At 42.2% G+C, this 22,608-nt stretch overlaps 1 protein-coding gene across 9 annotated transcripts in view; it reads right to left on the reverse strand.

Moving 5' to 3' along the window:
* The window catches only part of tjp1a (tight junction protein 1a), a 177,827-nt gene that overhangs the window by 141,924 nt on the left and 13,295 nt on the right, over positions 1-22,608 (reverse strand). For all 9 annotated transcript variants that reach the window (XM_072671476.1, XM_072671474.1, XM_072671473.1 and 6 more), the window contains exon 2: positions 8,985-9,132. In XM_072671476.1, coding sequence (XP_072527577.1) covers positions 8,985-9,132 — 148 coding nt within the window. The remainder of the gene's footprint in view (positions 1-8,984; positions 9,133-22,608) is intronic.

The following is a 22,608-nucleotide window of genomic DNA, read 5'->3' on the forward strand; positions in this document are numbered from 1 at the left end:
GGGACATCTACTAGCTGGACTGTCACAGCTGTAGCAGTAGCAAGGATGCAGGCAGATGGTGAAGAAAGCAGCTCTTCTGTGAAACGTTGTGCTAATTGAACTTCGGTAGCCTGGAAATACTTTAGAGATGAATCCAGTTCTATCTTCAGCTGCACAATGTGTAAAGATATGCTTATGGACAATAAAAATACTTCTGCAATGCATGACAATGCATCTCAAAATGAAGCATCCATTGCTAAAGGCCTGGAAGTAGCACATATATATAGATGGGTAGCACAACTCAACAGAACACTTCTAGTAGCAAGATGGAGCACACTGGAAATAGGCAGGCTAACGTCACAGTTTTCAAAATAGATGATAAATAGGCTGTATTGTTCAATATTGTTCGCTATTCGGCCACTTTCTGTTGTCTCTCTGGAGAGATATCATATTTTTTTTAAGCCAGGCCACACAATCCCATCCAATGGAATCCTACCCTTTGGAATACCATCACCCTGTTGTACAATGCTCTAAAAGTAAGTATTTCCCAAGAAATGAAAGGTCACTCACTACCGATCTATTTAAATCGTAGCCTACAAGCTCTGAAGCTGGGAGTTTAATTGTAGCCAGTGTTTAGCAGTTTTCTTAAACAAATTCTTTGCTGGTGTCAATCAGAGTCTTCCAGATTTTAATAATTTTAATAATATTTTTTTCAATAATTAGTCGACTAGTAAAAATGACCAGTCATGCAGCCTTTACTAGCGGCACACAGTAAATAACTAAATTTGACTTGATTTGAATTTTGACCCTGTAGGACACTCACCAAGATTACCTAGGGTGCTTCCACACATACAGTAGCCTTATGTGAACCAATCAAACCTTTTCTTTAGTTTGGTGAATTCAGACAGGCACTGTGGGTGCTGTTGCGACCAATACCCTTAATTTGTTTACTGGACACTTTATATTACAACTTGCACACTTGACGCCTGGCTAGCTATGACACTTCAACCATTCGCACATTAGAGGTAGGACTGGGCAATATGGTAAAAATACTATATCACGATATTTAAAGTCTTTTACGATACATGATATTTATCACGAAACATGTAATCACAGACTAAAAACATCAGTAGCGACAGGTTCTTATAAACTGCTATTCAGATACTCTCCTGTACTGAATACAGTGATTTTTATTCAACATCTGCTGCCCTTCATCTAAGTAAACCAGTCTAATTACACTGTTAGTAATACGACCTGCAGCTGAACAGTGTTTATTAAGCACTAACAGTCTCCTCCATAGCTTAGAAAAGCATATTGTTATCACAATAACAAAATGTATCACAATCCGATCAAATATTGTCATATTGCCCAGCTCTAATTAGAGCACTAACTTGGTTGAGACGATAGTAAAATAAACTAAACAGTTTTTCCAATGAGTAAGGTGCTCCTGAGTCTCTTGGTAGGATATTTGATTGGTTAAGAAATGGTTAAAACAGCCTTTCCCACCAAGAACGTCCCACAGCTTGCAAGAGCGTGTGGCCTACTAGCGCACTGAAGCTCACACAACCAGGCCGCAAGTCAAGAGGCTCTTACAAACATCAGAGAAGAAAGCGCCTCCCCGACTTTAGCGAAAGATCAGCTGAGCAATACTCCATTTGTCTCTGGAGGGACTTTCCAATATCAAGATTAGAGGAAGGTATGTAGGGCAGGAAGAGCTTTGGCCTGAAATAAACGTCTTAATGAGGATGCACCCTGGCGCTGTTGCCACAAAACCGCCTTGTGATCAGATCGGTTACATCAGGAGAGAGCGGCGTGGGCGTCAGAGGGCTAAAAGCTAAAAGCACCACAGTGGCTGTGGGGAACCGAGCAGTCAAAACCGTTCAGACGCTTCAGGCATGTATGAGGATGCTCTGAAGTGTTCGGCTTTACATTACGTACATCCACACGAGTGGACTATGAGATCTCTGTCGCCTTAAGAGCAGGTCTGCATAATGTATGTCATGTAAATACACCATGTTACTTATAAAGGTGTAGACACTATAAGCTTCATGCATGACATACTTAACGTTAGCGGTTATTTGCATGTATTTGTTTTTGAATAATTTATTTATTTTTTTGTTGTTGCAAGAATTATTGGTTAATAAACACTACAGTATAATACAAATAAAATACCAAAACGTGTTATATATATATATATATATATATATATATATACATATATGTGTGTGTGTATACTTTTTTGCTAACTTTTCAACATTTAAATGCAACATAAATGCAAATGATTATGTAAATATACAATTAACTATGTAATTATGCAAATATACATACATAATGTAATAATAAAAAAATAAAAAAATAAAAAAATACATACAAAAATAACAACATAAAAAATGACATTTCTTGGCCTTGAACCTGACAGGGTAAACTGAATGGAAACTCATTATGTAAATATGGATTTTTTATGTAAGTACATTTAAATAATAAAATAATAAATATCAAACAAAATGTTATAAAAACAATAATAAAATGGCCAATAATACATTTCAATAAAAAAAAAAAATCTGAAAGGTGACTTATTCTGTGTCCTTCAATCTTGACCTCCGAGTCTAAAATCAGTGTTTTCCTCTACTGAAAAGTTTCCGTTTGCACAAACAGAGGTGCTTCCATGTACGATCGACTGGATTCCGACTGATTCAGCCCTTCCAAACAAAGTGAGGTTCATGGCCAGGCGGACCTTAAATCCCCCCTTGCCATCTTCCTCCCTGCCACCTTCAGCTTCTGCACATCAATAATGGATTAACTTATGGGAAGTGCAATGAGGTCATTTCTAAATTTAGCCTTAATACAGTCTCTTCACGTACAGACAGGCACAGGCCTGCCACAGCGGGGTTGCCCAATCATAACACCTCTATCAAGGCAAGAGCACCCACACACACTCATCACAGTAATTACATGTCAATGGGGAAAAATGACTCCAGTGAAAATGGTGACAGTTGTTTAACATTATAGAAGGGGAGGTTAATTCCTTCGCTAAACTGCTGGCGACCGCGCCAAATGACTGAGGAGACCCTCAGATGTGGAGGGAGAACGTGCAGTGGCATAGAGGGACAAAGAGCCAGAGTGAATAAGTGTAGAAGAAGAAAGTCAGTGTGTATGTGTGTGTGTGTGTGTGTGAATGTGTGTGTTTGTGCATCTCAATTAAAAGAAATTATAATAATCTGAATGTTACATTTATTACATTTGCTGTTTTTAGGAGCTAAATGTTTTACATCAGATTCCCCATAGAATTAAACTAGCTGTTTTTGCTCTTGTTCCTGTTTTGCTAATGTTCTACGTCACGATAAGTTGGCAAATCCTAAACCTAAAAGTAACATTACATAGCACTGTTACCTTAAAATAACAGCCTCAAAAACATTGTGACGCTCCTCTGACCTGCAATAGGGAGAATATTGTCTTTACCGTTGCTACCCTGTGCTCGGCACGCTACTAACAGCACTACGTAACTTTGGAAATGTGGGCAGGACAGCACTCACGACAACTGCGCAGCAGTAAGTAACCCAAGTCATATTAGTGTACAGTCCTATAATATCACTCTACCGCCTCAGTGCAGATGATTCTTTCGCTTTCAGTGATGGTGCTAAGCCTCTCAGCTTGTCCAGAAATGCATGTGTACAGCGTGTCCTTTAGGGGTAGCTCAAAGTTCGAATTTTCCCAGAAGCTCAGGAGCAAGAAATACCAATTCTTGCATAATGCTGCTTTAAAGATACCATTTTTAAAAATAGAGCACAATTTATATTCATGTACTAAGCTAATGAGGCAGCTGTGGCTTAAAAGGGGAGGTGGGCTTGGGGCAGAAAGGTCGTCGGTTTATGACACAGTAAACAAACACGGCTACCTTCACCAAGCTGAAGTTGTTCTCTAGCTTCGTACTGGAATTTTTCATTCCACCTTAAAAGGTGCAGTGGTAGCTACAGGCTCCAGAATGTAACTGCAGTGTTGTTTTAAGGTGGAATTTCAGCTTAATGCTGCAAGCTAAGTGCACAGCAGACTTTGGGATGTTTATATCTTTCAAATTCTATATTAGAATCAGTGAATCAGTGAATCAGATCCAGTAAATACACAAATCAAAGTCATGAACTGTTGCCATTTTATAAAAACGGGCCAAAAACGGCAATCTGTGATCTGATACTGTTCACACAGGTACTGGCTGTTGATTTCCCACATCGCTCTACAGCTGACTTGCTGAGTAACGGTCACATTCTTAAACTCCCACCAGTCACAGACAGCCAGAACAGAAGGCTTTTTGGCCCCCTGACATTACATGGGCCTATACAACAGAGCACCCAAACATACTGTCACCATCATCGTAAAATTGTAATGTAATTTAACAGAAGCAGTAGGAACAAAATGTTCACCTCTAAAGCACTGGCTTGCAGTACATGATCACAGCTATCTCCTATAACACACTACTACACTGTAATCACCAGTACTGAGGTAAACTGCCTCTGCACTCTTTCATAAATTTGTCATGAATGCGAGTTGCAGAGCGCATTAGCTAGCATGTTGGCATGAGAGCTGATCTCCTAAAACGGTAGTGGCTTTTCCGACAGAGACCCCCCAACCCCCCCCCCCCCTCGCCCTAACACACACATACACACACACACACACACACACACACACACACACACACAAACCCATGTCTAGGCCAAGCAAGCTGCTCTCAGCTCCCCCCACAGATTCCCAGGGTTATCATGTTTTTTAGGGCTTGGTTCAAGCAGCTTACCCTTTGAATTTGTCAGATTATTCCTCTCCTTTGCAGCTAAAATGAACCACTGAGCGAGCAGACATATGGAGTGCTTTAAAGTTTTGCCCATTTCGCTGCTAGGGTGAGTGGCGTATTGCGTAATGCCGAGGCGTTGTGCCGCGTGGCACACGTGAAAGACCAGAGCAGAGGCACTAAAAGCAACACAAGGATTTAACTGAGGACTTCACATCTGTTGGTGATGCTACATTTTAAACGCTTGTTTAAACACACAACATACACACACACACAGGCACAAACGCACATGCACACACTGTTCACATACACGCCCATCTTCATCAAGTCATATTTCAGATTTGAAGATCACATCATGATCACAGGGTTGACAGAACATTAGGAGGATACTAAGGAGATGAATGGGGCGCACTAATAATACTATATGCAACACCACACACACAGACACACACACAGACTCTCAAATTTCCCTTTTTATCCTCCACTCAAGGCCATAAACTTGACACCGTCAAAACAGTATAGTGTAAACTACCACACTGTGAAGGATCTCCGTAGTAAAACATCACCGTGCAATTACAAACATGATGAATGGAAAATGAACAAGATCATTAATCACCATTAAGCCATGTTTCAGTGATCATTTGTATTCTGTAGCGCCAGACGGCAAATTAGCCCCATCCAATAAGGTTTCCATTGTTGCCAGAGCACAAATTCAATAAAGTTCCCGGGTCAATAGCAAGGTCTTAAAAAGAGATGGACTAATCATTACTGGCTTGTAGACACAATCAGTAAGGAGTGGAGTTGATTATAGAGGCACCTAACCTATGATGTGCCTAAGAAATCACAGTGAAAACAGTAATTACACCATAACTACAAGACAATTAATGCAACTACTACATTAGCATTACTGGTCCAGGCGTCAATTAACTGTCCTAAGTCCTAGGGTTTTTTCTTTCTTCGTTCCAATAGCAATCCACAGTGTATTCACCGAGTGTATCCATGGGAATACTCAGGACTCTCTGGAATTATCCTCTCTGGAAAACATGAAGCTAGGCTAGGCAAGGGTAGAGAACAGCAGCCTTCACTCAAAAAAGGAAGCTCTACTAAACAAGCCTATATTACATAGTGCCAGGGCGGACTCATGTGACGGAGCGGTCCTGGGGGCGGTGCCTTGTGAGACTGGTTTACGAAAATATTATATTATTTAATTCCAATAACATGAAACCAATTTGGAAGCAGAGGTCTTCCTAATAACCTAGATTATAGACTACCTGACCTGCAGATCACAGTTTGTCAGGTCCAAGGACCTCAGGGAACTGCGCTGTTCTGTTACCCCTGACTTTAACTCAGACTTTGACTCAGAGTTATGAACCTTCAGAGGAATTCTGATTACATTGCCATTATGGGTTGTTTTAAGGGGAAGGGGGGGGGGGGGGGTCATGGGAAGGTGTTTTAAGATCTGAGAGTATGTGGACGGGTGTCACAGGAGCCATCGCCATGGTAGTAGACTTTGGAGAGTTTGGAAAGTTCAGCTCAGTTCCCACCTGCTGCCATCTGTTATAGAGGGTCTACGGAGGTGGTACACTCCTTTAAGTACCTAGGGGTGATGACAACCTCAGATGGTCAAAGGGGTCTATAAAAAAGGTCAAAGTCGACTGCACTTTCTACAGAAACGAAGTCCTTTAAAATCTGCAGCTTGCCTTCTTCTAAATTGTGGTATGCTGGAGGAAACAAGGGCTCAAACCAGCTCAATGAACTGGCAAAGAAAGCTGCATCAGTTCTAGGAAGTCAGGGTCAGGGAAAGGACAGTCTACCCCCACTTCACCATAACTAAACAGAGGAATCCGATTAATCCGACTTTTTCCTCTGTGGTATCTAGGTAGATACAGTTAGGTGAGGTCTCTTATTGATTAGGACTTCATGAGCAAGTCAGATTAGCTTGTCAGATCCTAGATTTGTCACAAAATAAAAAATATGACCAGCAGTCGAACCAGGATTCATTCAGTTGTGACAAATGGAATGTTAAAAATCAATGCAATGTTTTTCACAAGCTTCAACTGTCCATGTTTAGTTTAAAACAATCCAAAAAAACATTCCTGTGCATCTGTTAGCTAAGTGCTAACATAATACTAGAGTCCCACAGGAAGTGCTATCAAAAAACGCTGACATACATGGGCCTGAAATGAAGACCTATGTCTAACAGTCAGTGATTTGTCAGTGCAAAAACTACCATTAACTTAGAATATAGTATTTTTAATTGAATAACTTATTATATAACTATTATTATTATGATTAATAATATAATTATGATTATGATTATTAAAACTGAACCATTAAAAATAAAATCTTTACATACATTGCCTTGTCTAGCTTACAGCAACTGAACCTACACTGTATACATGACTAAAATAACAACAATTATTTATATTAAGCGTATCCAAACTTCTGAACTGTGATGTAAGTGTTAAGGCAAATATTACTAAACACTTGGTTAAATCATAATTTACCTGTAAAATTAATGATTTACAAAAAGAAATGGTTGAAGGCACACAATTCCAATAAATCTAACAGTGAATACATATAAACAGAAAGGACGTCATCCAAGATCGATGTTCTGAAGCTGAAATATGGGTTCTGCAATCTGGTAAAGTTGAATCTGGTGGATTGGTAGAGATGAGAGAGAGAAAGAGAGAGAAAAAGGGGCTTGATAAAGGCATGGAGGTCACTCAAGAGCAAATAGCCAGAGGCCATTTTCTCCACTGCTCCATTTACTAAATTTGGGCACAACATGCACACACAGTTATGAAGCCTTATATCATTAAACACTACTGAGGTATTCTTCACAAAGGCATGGATACAGTCCATATTACTGCAATTATCTATGCGGTCGTTACATACTGAGAACCTTGGAATAGACGTAAGACGAGACAAAATAAACAGCTTATACCACATTTCGCTGTTCATAGATCAGGGAAGTGTAAAGACAGTGCTAGTGTGCTTAAAGAGCATCTGGCAGCCCTGTGATGCTGATTCACAGCTGAGAAGGGCTGGTGGGTAAAATCAGTGATGCGTGCTTCATCTCTGTCACATTTGAAGGTGTCAGCGATAGATTCTAGAAAAAACTTTTTGCCCCCTTGAGGGACACTTGCTTTGGTACAATAAAGGGCCTTTTAGGTTCAGCAAAGCAAATGTTAGTTGAAGGTTAATGCACACAGCACACTGACAAAGGCATTGGCTTTATTTCCTATAAAAGTGGACTGGTTCTTCTAGTCAAGTCTAGTTTGACCATTTTTGTAGATAGCAGCATGTCTATTTGAGTCTATTTGAGATGACCTAACAAGTTAATCTGGTTTGAGGAAAGTGTGAAAGTGGTTTAGGTATTAATTGGTATATACACTGATTAGCTGAAACATTATGACCAGTCACAGATAAAGAAAATAATGTTGCAAATGTCAGGCAGTAACTGAAAATCTGGTTCCACAGTTTGGATGCAAGATAAATAAACATGAAAACATGAGCTACTTTGAAAAGAGCCAAACCAGATCAATGGATCGGAGCAATTCCCAAATGGCAAGGCTTGTAGGGTGCACCCCGGCCAGCAGTGATGATATCCTACCCACAGTGGTCCAAGAAGGGACAGACCACAAATCATTGATGGGGTTTTTAATCTGTGAGGTCAACGAATGCTATCCCATTTGAGCAGAACCAACAGAAAGGCTACTGTGGCACAAGAACCTGTTAATGATGGTAGCCCTAGACTGACAAAAGCCATTACATTACATTACAAGGTCACGTTTACAATCTGTGGATGTGCCGGAAATTCTGCGGTGGCTTGACCTCACACCTTACAGGACTTAAAGGATCTGCTGTAGTGTCTATAGGGCACCTTCAGGGGTCTTGTAGTGTGGGCTGTTGTGGAGACACATGAAGAACCAACTGTATATTAGGCAAGTGGGCATTACGTTTTGGCTAATGGGTGTGTATAGGCTTCTATGATATAGTAGCTACATTAGCCGTGTAGCTCCATGTCAAAAATGAAGTAGCAAACATTGGACATGAAACACTATCCCTATGCAGAATCCCAGGCATCGGTTTAACTACAGTAATTCAATCCGTAGATATCAATATTTGAAACCACAACAATTCTCCAGAAAAGCCCATTCAGAGTCTCCCAGCTGTGTCCAGAAGTTCAGTATAGATGTGTGTTATTAGTAGGGTACAGCCTTACATTGCAATCCAGCAGGTCAATGCTGTCCAGGCTCTTGCTGCGGTGAATGCGGCCCTTGATCCTGCGTAGTGATGGCTTACCCTGGCTTGCAGCTGCCGCAGGGGGCGCTGCACTGGAGGTAGCGGCAGCATCGGAGTTGGGGGGCACCCTGGGGAGAGAGACAAGTATAGGGTGAGTGTGATGGGTACAGAGTGTGCAAAGTGTTAGACTTCACAGAGTCAGGTCCAAATGCATAGAGACAGCCAAGAAGAAAGGACAGACAGAGCTGTATATGAAAGGAGGCATGGAGAGAGAGAGAGAGAGAGAGAGAGAGAGAGAGATAGCTTGATGCAGGTCAGATTAATGCTAATCGACAACTTATACCTTGTTATGGCTGACAACAGTAATATTAAACTTCTTTGCATTTTAAGCAAGGATGTGCAAGATTAACAGTCAATACCAACATTTCATAATATCAAATATCTTCATAATAATAATAAAAGCCTTTAAAATGTGTCTGAGCAACCAGGCCTTGGGATGAGGCAGCTAGGGTTGACCAGCCTGTAGTGTGTGTAGGTTGAGAATTTAATAATATCTGGACCTTTAGCTTTATGAATATTAAATAGAAAAAACTGTAGACGCAAAGTGTTTGATCTGGGGTGAATGTGAGGTGAAGCATGCCTGGGCGCACCATGGTAGTGACATGCTATGCCAAGGACATGTATGCTAGAGCATCCCAGGTTTTGAGGATGTGAGTATATTTTTAAAAAATGCAATGAAAGCAGTTTTGTATCTAAGCGAAAATAGATGAGAATTACTAGGTCACATAAAAGTACCTTTTTGACTGGATATAAGCAGAACTAAATAAACCACAATGACAACAGAAAACATGCGTAGGACTGGCCTTTGTCCAGAAGTCCAGATAAGTCCATCTACACCGTTGGACGCGGTGGTCTTGAAATGAGGTGTGTTCAGGTACATTTCTGCCGTATTGTTATCTTGGCAATAGAAAAAAACAGGTGCGCCACTGACTGAAAACAACCTAGGTAGACATCAACAGTCAGACAGTCATTGCTGTCTTGGCAGTGAATTGTCAACACAGGCGCGTGCCCATCGCGTGTACACCCCCACTCCACTGAAATAGCAATCTGCCAAAGTCAGACTGCACCTGGATCTTAAAGAGCAAAGATACAACGACACCCCCTAAATCAAGCTGCACGATGCACGGTTGATGGCTCACCTAAGATGGCTAAAATAGGGCCCTGGCTGTCTCAGACTAACACATTATGTATTAGTGCCTTAGTCTTTAAACCTTCTTTGGAAACTTTATGTTTGAATAGCGCCATCTATCCACCCAGGAATGAACAAGGCCAGTTGTGCTCTCTCTGAGGCCTGGCTAGCAGCATGCAATACGAACCAGCGATCCTGGGTCCACTCACTGTCCACCTTGTAGAGACAGAAGCTCGTCTGTTGCTGCATAGTTTGTGTTGGTCATGCTCTAGTCCTTCATCAGTGGTAACAGGACAGGATGCTGCCAGAAATGTCTGGTCGGTGAACTATTCTTAGTCCAGCAGTAACACTGAGGGGTTTAAGAACTCCAGCGGCACTGCTGTGTCTGTTCCATGATAGCCGTCCCCAGCACAACACACATTAACACGCCACCACCATGTCATTGTCAGTAATGGTAATGGAGCTGATATAATGGGCAGAGCTCATTCCAAACCAGGGGTGATCATAACATTCTAATATGACCATTTAATACACTGGTTGCTGACAAACCTAAGTCTTTAGGAAACCCCAGACAGTCCTTATCAGTTATTTGTTGCTTGAAAGAGCGAAGACGTGACCCATCATACTCAAAGACTGGGTTTAGAAACACTTCACTATGCGACTAAACAGACACTCCAGGCCCTAATGCAATGGTAACTATCTCACTGTAACTCTTTTTTTTTTAATTAAATGCCCCCCCTCTCCCATATCTAGCCTAATATGCATTAGTGACAGTCTCCTCAGCAGGACAAATGCAGTGTCCGTAAACTTCAGTAAAGGCAAACGCCCCCATGCTGTCGGACACTTCTTAGTAAGTAAGGAAGCCGTCCCTTACTGTGAATGAAATGTTTTGGAAAATCTGCCTCCCACTGAAACTGGTTCCCTCCGCCAGCCCTTTTTAGCAGTGAGTGCCTTTCATATTGAATTAAAGCACCAGACAATTAAACCATTTGGAGAAATTGCCCATGATGGTTTTAATGTCCTTCTAAAATAAATGGCTCCATAACTGTCATGCACGAACACACACACACACACACACACACACACACACACGTCAAGTCTCATGGAAAGCTGACTATAGCAGTTCACATATAAGCACTAGAGAAAACAGGCTAGCAGGGCACAAATGTTACCAAGGTCCTTCTCTGTGCTTTCCTTCATTTTTAAAGGGCTTTCCTCCCTGTTGGTTTGGAATGGCATTCAAGGCAAGTGGGTTTAATGTCATGTGACAGCCCAGGGGCTAACGCTAGGTACGAGGCATACTCCTCCATTCCTCACACACGCACACACGTCTTTCTATCTACCTCACTCTATTACTCTGTATTACTCAAGCCAAGGCAATACAATAGCATCTACCGCCACAGAAGCACCACTGTGTTGCACCATCAAGTTGATCTTCTTGAGGGACGTCAGACAGCCCTGTCATCTGCTAAATCAGCCATGTTACTTGCTGGTATTATTATATTCTATTACTCTAGCCTACCCCCACTTTTAAGCACATACTCACAGTGAGAGCTAACCAGGTTAAAGTACAGGCCTCCACACCGAACAGTGGAGTTAAGCCTCCCCAAGACACATACACTATAGGCAAAAGTATTGGGACACCTGTTCATTCATTGTTTCTTCCAAAATCAAGGGTATTCAGAAAGAGTTTATCCTGAAGTAAGCGTCTCTACTGTCCAGGGAAGGCTTTTCTACTAGATTTTGGATTTGATTGCATTCAGCGACATGAGTGTCAATGAGGGCAGGATGTTGGATGATCACCACCTCACCTCATCCTCAACAAAGTACTGGATGGAGCATCAACCATCATTCCAAAGAACACAGTTCCACAGCTCCACAGCTCAATGCTGGGGGGCTTTATACCCCTCTAACCCCCGTCTGGCACAGGTTCATGTTTATCTGCTCCAGACAGTGCTTTACTATTTGCAGTACTTCTTTGCAGGTACCAGACAAGCTGTGCAACTTAAAGTAGTTGAATGCATTCATTAAAAGGGGTGTCTACAAACATTTGAACATCTAGTGTATATCTCCCTTATAGATTTGAAACCGTTTTTAGCAGCATTTTTAGAAGTTTAAGTACAGATTCATCAAAAATGTTCTTTAGATTACTTGCAAATAGAATATATTTAATTTGTGACCCTTTTATTATTAGCTCTTATACTTTTAACTAATCATATTCATTCTGATGCAGATATTTTTGTGCATTAAGGTTGGAAACTTATTCAAACAACATAAAATTGTACTGAATAAACGGAACTGATTTATAGTCTTTTGAGCAACTGCTTCGACTAGCCCCTCAGTCCACCTGTGCATTTAGCTTAACATTGGGACTCCCGTCGCTTTCAGCTGATAAACTGTAAGATCAGGTGAATTACTTTGGAAATGATAGACTGCTGTTTTGCTTATTATTGTTATTATCGGGTGTCGACCAGAGGAAGATGGCTTCCCCTTTTGAGGTTTCTTCCTCTCGATCCTAACAAGCTAGTGGCAACAGTGGCAAGGAAAAACTCCCTCGATCCGACATGAGGGCGTTTTCCCTTGCCACTGTTGAAGTGGCTCGGACCTGGATCTCTGTAAAGCCTTCGTTGTGAAAAGTGCTATATAAATATGTTTGAATTAACCTGAATTGAACTCCAAATTGTATCCTGCACCAAATGCTAAATGTTTATCTAAGCTAGGAATTTCGAAGTTCTTGTAGCCAACGGTGTTAGCTGCCAAACCCTTTAGAATGACTGCAAAACAAAGATATCTAATAAACTGTACAATTAACTATTTTTTTTAAAGAAATGCTAAAGGTTTTGCTAGTTAATTAGCATTATGTGCTACAAGGGCTAATATAAGGCCCCAAGACTAATCTAATGGACCTCATCAAAGCCTTCAGAAGCATCTGAATATTACAGCCAGTGTGTTGGAACTCCTCAGGTTGGTAGATCACACCTGATCTACATATTATAACAGCAGCATTATTTTTGTTGACATATAAATGATATAAGCAATCATATCTGTACACTACTATACTCATTTGTATATTTCACGGAAAGCAGACATTCTTGTGGAACCCAAAGCATCTGTCACTAGATCTGAGACTAGTCGATCCCATCTACCCATCAATCTCTCTAAATCATGTCTTCCCCCTCACCTCCTTTGTTGCTGTACAATTCATCTTTCTCTTGCTCTGCTGTCTATTTACTCCATTACTCTTTCTCTCTTTTTTTGCCTGGGCTAAGGGCCACACAGTCGGTGCCAGGAGAGGATCCAGAGGGAAAGAGAGAGAGAGAGAGATTTTTAGCCTGCCACAGGGTTGATTTACGTAACCAGTATCCGATGTTATTTTTTCGGGAGCAGTATCACCTTCTGGTGTTCATGTGTTTCCAGAAATGTTGATCCCCGTACCCACAGGGGAGGACCCGAGGCTTATACACTTGCCTTCAATAGCAACTGGTACAGTTAGGGGTGAAATGTTGAGACATGCCCTGCTTTGTATTTTCTAGACCAAAGAGATTTGACCTTGAATCATTTTTGTAAGCCTTTGTAAGGGAGCAGTTAGTGGGTAGGCCAGCACTGGGTTCCTTTTTTTATACTAGCATCCTTTTTTTTTTTTTTTTTCAAACACACTGATTGGGGAGTGAGCGGTGTTTTAAATGTGACTTTGTTAATATAGATTTTTATGTTATCATACACAAACCCTCTAAATTCGAGGAAAAAAATCTTAGGCAAAGCTGTGTGATGAGGCAAGACCCAACAGCCCCTTCAGGAGAATATGGTGCTGTTGACACCGTGCTAGGCTAGAAGCTATCCAAAGCCAACTGGCTACAGTCCCTTTAGCTAGCTAACCCCACACCACGTTGAGAGGACACCAAGAGAACAGCAACACTATCCTGAAAGACTAATTACAAAATAATTACAAAAAATAATGACGACATTTTTTATTACAGTGCTAAAATAAAGCTATAGTATGCTAGGCTAGGCTACGTGACCACAGTACTAAACAAATTAATTCTACGGCACCTTTTTAATAATGGCTTGGTTAAAAAAGCTAGATTCTATTCATTCTATCTATAAGTGACTAATGGTGACTTAGTGGTTAGCACGTTTGCCTCTCAATGCAGGGATCTTGGGTTCAAGTCCCTATCTGAGTGGAGTTGTCCTGGTGTCTGTGTGGGATTCCTCTGGGGACCCAGGTGACCCAGGTTGGTTGCTCTAAAATTGCCCTGTTGTGAGGGCATGCATGTATGTCTGTATGCCTAGATATTGATTGGCACTCTGTCCTGGATGAACCCCCTAGTGCTTGATGTAGTACTCCAGGTTGGCGGTGGTTTCTGGTTAAGAATATGCTGTGTGCAGTTGGCTGCCGCTTCTCGCCAGTGTGTGCTGCTTGAGTGTAAAGGATTGTGAAGTGTCCTTGGGTACTACAGAAGTCAATTTTTTTATGATAGATGAGATGTATATTGATATCTTTAAATCCATTCACCCGCAAGTTTCAATTGGGAGGGCACCCATGGTGGTCAATCACATTTCTGTTGGGTCAGTATTATCCCAGACCTCCTTAGACATGTCAATGGCAGTTAGACTTACTGAGCAACGTCAACAAAGTTTCCACTGTGTCTATAGCTTAGAGCATTCGTAACTCGATGTTATGGATCTTAAAAGGTTTCAAATACGTCCAAACAGATTGCTAGAAATCCAGGTGATATAATATATAGATATATTTTACTAGACAGTTTGTCATCTCCTCTGGGTAGAACCCCCTGATCAACAAAGCTTTTTATTTATAACAAATACTTAGATGAGATATATCGTGCTATTAATCAAAGACTACTTTGTGTTAAACTGTAATGAAAATATTCGTTCTTAAACCATTTTATTTATTAATTTATTTTCATAGTGGCACAAAATAGCTTATTTTGTGTTGCGGGCCAAAATTGACCAGTATAATTTTAGTAATAAATAAAGGACCAAGGCTGGACATATAGCCCAACATAAGCATATATAACATTAGACAGTCCGCCAGCTCCTCTGGGTAGAAACTCCTGATCAACAAAGCCTTGATGATTATGACAAGAACCCTTGACATGCAGACCCGAGCTTTCAGTAATTAGTCTCACCAACCCTCTGGCAGAGGAAGCAGCTCTAATCTAAAGCATCTGGTCCAAAGTCATCAGTAGACCTTGATTAGCTGGTTCAGATGAGATGGGTTTAATAGGGCTGCTCGATCTCCAGCACGGTTGGCAACCACGGCCACTTTCAGGCTAAGACTAAATGCTATTTTTCTCATTTTTGACTCATAGCCTGCTGAGATGAGCAGAGCTGAACGGAGAAAGAGGAGATAAATACAGCTCAATCTCACACAAAGATTCAGCACAAAAAAACATCCATCCATCCATCAACCTATGTATCCATTCCATCCTCCCATCCAATCCATCTATCCATTCCATCCATCCATCAATCCATCTATCCATTCCATCCGCCCATCCATTACATTTATCCATCCATCCATCCATCCATCCATCCATTCATCCATCTATCCATTCCCATCCATCCATCCATCCATCCATCCATTCCATCCATCCCATCGATCCATCAATCCATCTATCTATCCATTCCATCCATCCCATCCATTTCCCATCCATCCATCCATCCATCCATCCATCCATCTATCCATTCATCTATCTATTACATCCACCCACCTACCCATCTATCCATCCACCCATCCTATTCCACCCCATTCACCCATCCATCTATCCATTTATCTATCCATTCCATCCACAAACCCATTCCATTCATCCCACTTCATTCCCTCCAATTCATCCATCCATTCCATTCATGTATCCTTTCCATCCATTCATTCCACCCATCCACCCATCATTCCATACATTCAAATCAACCACCCACCCATCCACCCATCCTTCCATACATTCAAATCAACCACCCACCCCTCATCCATACATTCAAATCAACCACCCACCCATCCATCATTCCATTCATTCAAATCAACCACCCACCCATCCACCCATCCTTTCATACATTCAAATCAACCACCCACCCATCCATCCATTATTCCATACATTCAAATCAACCACCCACCCCTCATCCATACATTCAAATCAACCACCCATCCACCCATCCTTCCATACATTCAAATCAACCACCCACCCCTCATCCATACATTCAAATCAACCACCCACCCATCCATCATTCCATTCATTCAAATCAACCACCCACCCATCCACCCATCCTTCCATGCATTCAAATCAACCACCCACCCATTCACCCATCCTTCCATACATTCAAATCAACCACCCACCCATCCATCCATTATTCCATACATTCAAATCAACCACCCACACATCCATCCATCATTCCATTCATTCAAATCAACCACCCACACATCCATCCATCATTCCATTCATTCAAATCAACCACCTACACATCCACCCATCATTCCATACATTCAAATCACCCACCCATCCATCCACCCCTCATCCATACATTTAAATCAACCACCCACCCATTATTCCATACATTCAAATCAACCACCCACCCATCCACCCATCCTTCCATACATTCAAATCAACCACCCACACATTCAAATTAACCACCCACCCATCCACCCCTCATCCATACATTCAAATCAACCACCCACCCCTCATCCATACATTCAAATCAATCACCCACCCATCCATCCATCATTCCATTCATTCAAATCAACCACCCACCCATCCACCCATCCTTCCATACATTCAAATCAACCACCCACCCCTCATCCATACATTCAAATCAACCACCCACCCCTCATCCATACATTCAAATCAATCACCCACCCATCCATCCATCATTCCATTCATTCAAATCAACCACCCACACATCCATCCATCATTCCATTCATTCAAATCAACCACCCACCCATCCACCCATCCTTCCATACATTCAAATCAACCACCCACCCCTCATCCATACATTCAAATCAATCACCCACCCATCCATCCATCATTCCATTCATTCAAATCAACCACCCACACATCCATCCATCATTCCATTCATTCAAATCAACCACCCACCCATCCACCCATCCTTCCATACATTCAAATCAACCACCCACCCATCCACCCATCCTTCCATACATTCAAATCAACCACCCACCCATCCATACATTATTCCATACATTCAAATCAACCACCCACACATCCATCCATCCTTCCATACATTCAAATCAACCACCCACCCACCCACCCATCCTTCCATTCATTCAAATCAACTACCCACACATCCATCCATTATTCCATGCATTCAAATCAACCACCCACCCATCCACCCATCCTTCCATACATTCAAATCAACCACCCACCCACCCACCCATCCTTCCATACATTCAAATCAACCACCCACCCATCCATCCATTATTCCATGCATTCAAATCAACCACCCACCCATCCATCCATCATTCCATTCATTCAAATCAACCACCCACACATCCATCCATTATTCCATACATTCAAATCAACCACCCACACATCCATCCATCATTCCATTCATTCAAATCAACCACCCACCCATCCACCCCTCATCCATACATTTAAATCAACCACCCACCCATCCACCCCTCATCCATACATTTAAATCAACCACCCACCCATCATTCCATACATTCAAATCAACCACCCACCCATCCACCCATCCTTCCATACATTCAAATCAACCACCCACACATTCAAATTAACCACCCACCCATCCACCCCTCATCCATACATTCAAATCAACCACCCACCCCTCATCCATACATTCAAATCAATCACCCACCCATCCGTTCATTATTCCATACATTCAAATCAACCACCCACACATCCACCCATCATTCCATACATTCAAATCACCCACCCACCCATCCATCCCTCATCCATACATTCAAATCAACCACCCACCCATCCACCCATCCTTCCATACATTTAACTCACCCACCCACCCATCCTCCTACGTATCGGTCTTCATGCTCCCAGTGTCAGGAGCATTGCATGTGATAGGGATAAATATGTAGGGGTTGTGTAATCAGAACGAAAAAATGGGTAGAAAATGGGTAAAAAAAAAATAGAACTAGTCTGTAAACTTTACATGTAAACAACATTTACAGTCAATAAGCTGCTATTGGTCAGTCAGTATTTAAGATCGGGCTGTAGGGAAGGGTGGGGTTTCTCATAGGGAACAGAACAACCTGGTTCATCTTGCTGCTCGAGTGCTGCTCGAGGCGACTGCCAGCCCTGTGTAGCCTTGCTATTTTTTCCTTCTCCGGCCTAAAATGTATTTTTGCCTACACCACTGGTTCTGTTGCAGTGCACCACTTAACAAGAATTCTTCATAAACTCTTCGTGAAGTCTTTGAAGCAACGGTATGTCCAGCATGCTTTCGTTTACTGTATCCTTTGTGCATCCACAGCCTTTTTGACCCAAGATAAATTAAGCTTTTCATAACTATTTTCTCAATATAAACTTTATTATATGAAACTATGTGTTTTTAATGACAAACCAGGACTGTTTGCTATCATAACAACCTCTGGGAAATAATGATGGGCTGCCATATTTGTACATCTGCTGATCTAATAGATTTCAAGCCCTACTCGTGAATTACATTAGGCTCATTTAGATCTGAACTGGTTTATGATCATTATGGTAAAAGTGCATGAACAGAAATGTTCAAATTTGGTCGAGAGAATCGAGTTGTTTTTTATTTATTCTGAGGCCTGGTCTAAAATAGCATGGCTGTCCATGAAGGGACCTTGGATCTTCATGTGTGGTTGGTGTGGCGCAACAGCTAACACCACTATCTGCCAGTGAGCTACCACACCACGTGGGAGACTGGGGTACAATTCCCGGTCTGTTTGACTATACTGCGCTACACCCACCCATCACAAAGGATACAGTAAACGAAAGCATGTTGGACATACCGTTGCTTCAAAGAGTTTATGAAGAATTCTTGTTAAGTGGTGAGCTGCAACAGAACCAGTGGTGTAGGCAAAAATACATTTTAGGCAGGAGAAGGAAAAAATAGCAAGGCTACACAGGGCCGGCAGTCGCCTCGAGCAGCAAGATGAACCAGGTTGTTCTGTTCCCTATGAGAAACCCCACCCTTCCCTATAGTCCAATCTTACATACCGACTGACCAATAGCAGCTTATTGACTGTAAATGTAGTTTACATGTAAAGTCCTTGGGCAAGACTCCTAACACTAGGTTGACCCTCCTCTGTAATACAAGTAACCTTGTAAGTCGCTCTGGATAAGAGCGTCAGCTAAATGCCATCAATGTAAATGTCCCTGTGATCAGCAGCCAAAGTGAAAGAGCAATGGTTTCTCTCCCCTGACCTCCAGCCCAGCCCACGTGTCCGGGTGGATTTAAGCTAAACCCAAACACAGTGCTCTGCTTTCAATCTGGTCTGGCTTCTGGTGGTACAGGGGTGGCTCATCGCTGTCTCTGGTGCTCGGAAAGTCTCTCAGTCTTCTTCTCCTTCTTATCACTCTCTTTCTACCTATCCTCTATGTCTCATTTTGTAACGGAGGAGAGGGAATTCCTTCATACTGCCCATTAAAGCACGAAGCAGCTTTAAAAGCCTTCCGGGGTTCTAGAATAGATTTCTAAGAATAATAGTAGAGTGTACAGAGTGGTCTGGTCTGTCTTTTTGTGCTCTCGGGATCAGAATAAGCCTGGACACACATACACACACACACACACACACATATCTACACACACACAATCACTGCCGTCCTACTTCTATCCATACTGAGTGACTGAATCCAGTGGAAAGTCTCAATGATGCTGATTTGAATGACTGAATGAATGGATGAATGAAGGCCAGACACTTTCACACACACACACACACACATACAAGGCCGTGGAGGACAAGGCCAAAACAAGCATTAAGAATTCAAATGACAGTCATTCATCAGCCCCTAGACTAAACTATTCCTACACGAAGTCAAAACAATTAGCAACACCGTACTTAACCGCTAATTTAGGTGCTCAGAGAGGATGGGTTGACACACGGGGTGGGCTGTAAAGCGAAATGTGCCCTTTAAAGGTTGTTCTCCATCCTGCCCTGAAGGAGTAATGTGTTGAAATATTAAGCAGCCTGCCGTGTTTATCTCCCCCACAGCTAAACAAAGCATCTCCGCCAAAAGAGGGGGGAAAAATAGCAAAAAACACAGAGTCGCGTCTCTTCAGAGAAGGTGAGCTCCATCAATGTTGCATGAGCGCTGGCCCAAAAAATAACATGTTGTCCCTTTCTCAGTGGGAGTCACGGGAGGTCACGGGCGCTGAGGAGCTCAGCCTGCCTGGCTGATTAAAGTGATAGCTTGGTGAAAAAATCAGTTTGGCCTAATGTCCCCCTTGTTTCCAATTTGACATGTTTGGCGCCCACAGGTTTCTGCTTTTGAGTCGCACTGGGGCTTCAAGGCTGTACTACTAGCAACATGCAACGCTATGCTGCCTACTACCACGTTAGCCCAGTCCCAAATGGCAAACCAAAGCCCTGCGCCCCTCCTGAACAACCACACTTTGGTGATGTAAACAATGTGCAGACCTATAGGGTGGGAAACCAGGAGGGAGCTTGGTTTCGGTTTGGTTTTGGGTCAGATTGATACGATGTGCTGGCACTGTGGCGTATTGTGGTAGCGTTTTTAGAAATGAGCTAATCTGCTTCTCTACAGTGGCCCAATTCAAATCACACACATAGTGCAGCTCAATGACACCTTAAATTATTTAAATAATTGTCCAAACATCTGGATATATTTCTCTTTTCACTCTGATTGGTCCTAGCCAGTACACTTAGCTGATGCTCTTATCCAGAGAAATTTACAAAGTTACTCATATTACAAAGGCGGGCCAATGTAGTGTTAGGAATCTTGCCCAAGGACTCTTATTGGAGTAGCACAGCATAGTCATCCAGGAATTGAATCTCAATCTGCTCGCTGGCAGGTAGCGGTGTTATCTGTTGCACCACACCAACCACATCCCAAGGTAAAAAGCCTCTGCTGAGTCTGCATTGATGCCGCCTTCACCAAAGTCTGCATTGGCCTATTTGCGTTTGAAGGTCTGGCCACCAGTAATGATCCATCCAGGGTCAGTTTTTTTTTACTTTTGAACCATTTAAGGTGGAACTGAAAATTCCTTGCGTTTTAAGGATGCACTGTATGTTGTAGGAAGATTCATCAGTGGATGGATTTGATGAATCAGTAGAATTAAAGCTGAAAGTGCATCACGTTCAAAGCTAAACGTTTAAATCAAGGAGGAGGGGGTGGTTGTGGTGGGGCATACCTGCGAAAGAGTTAACAGCGCTTGTTCGTCAAAATTAGACGTTGACAATTGAGTTAAATCACTTTGAATAGACTTGATTAAGTAGTTTTTACTACTTTACAAATGGACACAGGTCAGAAACAAGCAAGGGCTGAGATTTGGGGTAGGCCAAGTACAACCTGGCAAATGTGTGGGCAACACTGTAAGCAGTTGTTGCACTGTTGCCATTTCTGTGTCTCATTGCACCTGAAAGCACACAACTAAGTCTACTTAATGTTAAAATTGGTGTATATACGCTTCTGTTAGCTACGTTAGATCAAAATGCATGGAGTAACTCCATCCTCTAAAGTGCAAGAATACATGACAGAGGTGGTGCATGTCAAAACCCAGCATATACGCCACGCCATCAGCGTCATAGATCAATATGGAAACCAGCCTTTAAAAATAGCACAGCTTGCAGGGCACACATCATGCTACGCTCCCGCGGAGGCAACATGCTCTGTTAATGAGTGTCAGGGCAAGGCGATATCTGCTGCAGTGTTGGAGAAGGCCGCGCTGTTTGACATTGCATGGCCGGAAGCACAGAGACCTCGCAGCGATGCAAGGATGCATTACTCAATTCAATGGTTGCAGCAGTGCCTCGTTAGGCCATAGCAATCCAAGAGGACACCAAGGTGGATACGAAGGGCTTTGAAACATATCATGCTAGAGCTGCACTTGATGCAGACAGCACCTGATAGCAAGTACCAGGATGTAACTTTGGCATTTGCTGGTCGCGGCCTCCCAGGGATTTTGAAGGCAAACTGAATGAGTAAGAGGAGAGAGTGTGTCCTGAAGGCACTTGTCTTCATAAGGTCTTACTCATATGAGAGTAGACATGTGCAACTACCACTGAGCTCTAAAAAGCTTGCGTTTTTACAAGCCATGGACTCAGATACGTTCCACCTCCTTTAAAAACTGAGGGCAAATCACTCTCAAAATTTTAAGGAATATTGAGGCTATATGGACAGAAGTATTTGGACACTTCCAAATTCAATGTTTCTTTCGACATCAGGGGTATTAGGTTAATTCTGCTTTTGTTGGAGTAACTGTCTCC

Source organism: Salminus brasiliensis, chromosome 25 (assembly GCF_030463535.1).
Source record: "Salminus brasiliensis chromosome 25, fSalBra1.hap2, whole genome shotgun sequence".
NCBI classification, from domain to species: domain Eukaryota; kingdom Metazoa; phylum Chordata; class Actinopteri; order Characiformes; family Bryconidae; genus Salminus; species Salminus brasiliensis.